At 40.3% G+C, this 3634-nt stretch overlaps 1 protein-coding gene across 3 annotated transcripts in view; it reads left to right on the forward strand.

The window, feature by feature from the left end:
• The first annotated feature begins 2671 nt into the window (after window positions 1-2671).
• Window positions 2672-3634, forward strand: part of rgs5a (regulator of G protein signaling 5a) — an 8068-nt gene continuing 7105 nt past the window's right edge. For all 3 annotated transcript variants that reach the window (XM_030791224.1, XM_030791225.1, XM_030791226.1), the window contains exon 1: window positions 2672-2768. In XM_030791224.1, the coding sequence (XP_030647084.1) occupies window positions 2725-2768 (44 nt within the window). In that variant the 5' untranslated portion in view covers window positions 2672-2724. The remainder of the gene's footprint in view (window positions 2769-3634) is intronic.

Raw genomic sequence — 3634 nt, forward strand, 5'->3', positions numbered from 1 at the left:
CTAGGGCTTTAAATATATGTTTATGTATAGCTCAACTTTACAAAAGGGTTCGTTGTGTGATAACCCTCTCCGTTTCATGTGAAATTTAAAAGGGTAAAGAATAAAAAAAAAGAAAGAAAGACAAAACAGAGAGTCCTACAGTGTGGTCCTCTGTTCACTGGCATTGTTGCTTTCATGCCAGAGAGGGGTGGTACCACTAAAAAAGGAAACACATTGCTCACGTTTAATCAAGATAATTGTGTGGCTTTAGGAAGTACCATTATTGAACCCACACTAACTGCTGTTACTTTGTATCTGGACAAACAAAAAAACCCCAAAAACCCTGCCGTTACAGGCATCAGTGAGACATGCCAAAATATACATTGAATGGTCTTTTGTTATGTCTTGAGGAGAGAGAATGCAGCTGTCACGAAGGTTTTTTTTTTCTTTTTTTTTGTCAGGTACTGAACAATGCTGAGCCCTTGGTTATGTAAGCGGTGTACCTCTCCCCTCTCTCCACCCAGTGGGCAACTTGACTTGATCCCCACGTTGTCTGATCTGCATCTTACCCAAATACACATCTTGCCAAAAGCTACTGGACTGTCTCCTCCAAGGGGGAATAACTTGTCAGTTATTTGCCCTAAGTCAGAACTGTTCAACTTTAAACAAGCCCAGACTCTCCACAGTTCCATCAAACTTGCTCCTGAAGAGTGAATCTTGTTTTTTTGTTTTTTTTTTTAAATATAAGTATTTATAGTGATGTCCTGTCCTCCCCTGCTAAGCATGCCGCTCAGCATTTGTTTATGTGTTCCTCTGAAAGATGGTGTTTTGTTCAGGTTTTCCACGTTTGTTATGGTTAGCTTTAATCATACTTCTCGCTGATTGCCGAGCCTGAGACGTCCTCGGAGCAGAATGTGACCAGCATCTCCCTAAATGTTCACGACAAATGCGCTCTTTAAAACACTTTTGGCTGCTTGACTGCAGAGGCTAAGAGCTATGGGCCATTTTCACTCAACAAACAAGATTAATGTTTGTAAATATGGATAAATATAGAGAAATGCTGCCCCAGAAACCTCACGGTGCGGTGTGTATAACTTTTATTAATGTATTACCTTGACGTTGTTTGTGAGTGCGGGTGATCCCATATCAAACAAGTGGGTTTTTCTGTGTAAACACACCAAGATCCTCCTGACCAAAACATCCCCAGCATGGACAGCGCGCAATATGATTTGAACATACCGAATGTGATGTCTGTGACATTAAGGCTGGAATCTGGAGAAGAAATTGTTCATTTTGTCTAGTTATATTTCTACACTGTGTGTTCTGTGCAGATCAAAGTCATATTTCTCAAAAATCAAGAGAAACAATGGCAAAAAAAAAAAAAAAAAAAAAAGAAATTCTGATTATGTCTTTGTTTTCATTTTGATGTCCAATGTGAGATATCCATCAAACTACTGACTGAAATGTTTAACAAACGGTGAATACACTTTGCATTTTCCCAGGCTTGATACATGATCTGACCTTGGCCGTCCACGTGAAATTAAAGAGAGAAAAATGTTTCTGTTTAACAGCAATTATGTAAGAGCTCGTTAAAGAATCATGAGTATGTATGGAGCCTTTCATTGTTGATGTCGGTGCTTATGAGCCTCTCGCGTGTTCTACAGGGCACTGCTGTGAGAGACAGCTGGTAGGGCTCAACAGAACCCAGTTAATGAGACACGCCGGCCTCTCTCCGCCTCTGGGCACGGCCAGGATGAAAGGCCATGACAATACAAATGCACAGGTTATCCTACGCCAGTGAGCCATTAGACACTGAGCTCTGTTATCTCTACCATCAGCATCCTACAAAATATCAGTGACGCAACAGTGTTATATATCTGAAGTAATTCAGTTTCTTGTGCCATAGGGAGAGCAGAATCATGCATTGTGTATATTAGATGCAGATGTTCCCTGGTCCTGTAAAACGAGCTTAAAAACTGCTCGAGCTCCGTGAGAATTATGGATCTGCGTAAACACAGGGAGAAGTCAAATGTGTTGAAACACGTTGTGCAGATAATCAGGAAATATGATTGATCACAGTGTAATCAAACTGAGCATTGTTTTTAGGGTCTTATTGATCACCATGATAACAGCTCTGGCAGGAGGAGGGGTGTTGGGGCTTTTACAACTGCTTTAAAAATTCAAAGTCTTCTGTTGAATGGCTCACCACATTGGAACGCTATTAGTTTATAAAGCTGAAATAGGACCCCTAATCTAACCATTCTTATCTTTCCCAAAATATCTATGTGTTCATTTGTTTGCTTTTTTTCTTCTTCTCCCCTCTCTTTCTTTGTTGAGCATGTGTGTGTTCCACGCCAAGTGCATGAAACACAATGACTTCAGCTCACACACGCTCCTCTTCCACTCTTTAACAAGTTGTCTATAAGTTGTTAATGAGGACCAGATCTGGGATGTAAAACACGGCACGTCAGTCTGGTTTAACAGTCCTATAGCTCTCCATCACCACTAAAGAGACTGTGTTTTTTTTCTTTCCTCTACTTGCAGGACAACACATGAGCCAATGAAGCGCAGTCTATAGCCTTTAACTGCAAGTTAACTTCTGATTGGCCAAAATCCTGGCTCGGGGCCAATGGGCTGGCTGTATATAACCGTGAAACAGCAAGGAGACTAATTCAAAAAGCAAAAGAAGACGGTGGCTGATGGTCTTGGACTCACATTGTACACCAAGATCGAAGTGTTTCAGAAATGTGTAAAGGATTAGCTGCTCTACCCCAGACATGCCTGGAGAGGTGAGTCTTTAAACACAACATGCTTCTATTAAAAACATGTTCTTCTGCACTCTGATCCTCTTAAAACAGCAGCCAGGATCTTTTAATCAAAAGTTAGTGAGAAAACCTTTTAGTGAAGCAAACTGCCTTCTCTATCACATGAGATGTCAAGGGGATTATATTGCTGTGTTTTTTAAAAAAATAAAAAAACAGAACAGAAGTTCTGTGTTTACTTTGCAAAAGTTTTTGGGTTGTTTTTTTTTTTTGAAAAACATTTTTAACGGTATTGGAAAGATTTTTGGTGTTTTTATGAAAATAAAATAGCCTACTCTCGCAGGGGTCCGTACGAGTTTACCAGCAGTTCTTCAGTATTTTTTACAGTTTTGACCGCTCTACTTTTCAGAAACAGAAAAAAAGCTAAACATTCCTACATTTCCCAAACATAAACAGCGGATCAAGCGTTGTAGCGATAAGAAATCCAAAGACATTGTGTGTATGAGGTTTAATACGGATCTGGGTAAGACACAGTGAGGCACAGAAAGTCTCCAAAGATTTAAGGGACTTGGAGGAATCTTATCTCTCTGTTTTTCTTCCACTCTATTCAGCTTCCACTTTACACAGCAGAGTGTCTGTAAGCCCCAGTAAAGCTGGCAAAGTCAAAGTCATACCCAAGGAAAACGTGTTTTGATCTGTCTATCAGCATTAGGAGGTGTTCAGAGTCGGAAGGCCGGCAAGGAATGCTGCTTTTAAAATGGAAGTTTTATCTTCTGCTCCCAGCCAAAGAATACATGAAGTAAACAAGTAAATCATGTGTTGGGACCTGTTTTGAATGAAGACGGCCACTGGTGTGACAGTTAATGGGAATCTTTAACTTTTCCTTTTGAGGC

Source organism: Chanos chanos, chromosome 14 (genome assembly GCF_902362185.1).
Source record: "Chanos chanos chromosome 14, fChaCha1.1, whole genome shotgun sequence".
Classification (NCBI taxonomy): domain Eukaryota; kingdom Metazoa; phylum Chordata; class Actinopteri; order Gonorynchiformes; family Chanidae; genus Chanos; species Chanos chanos.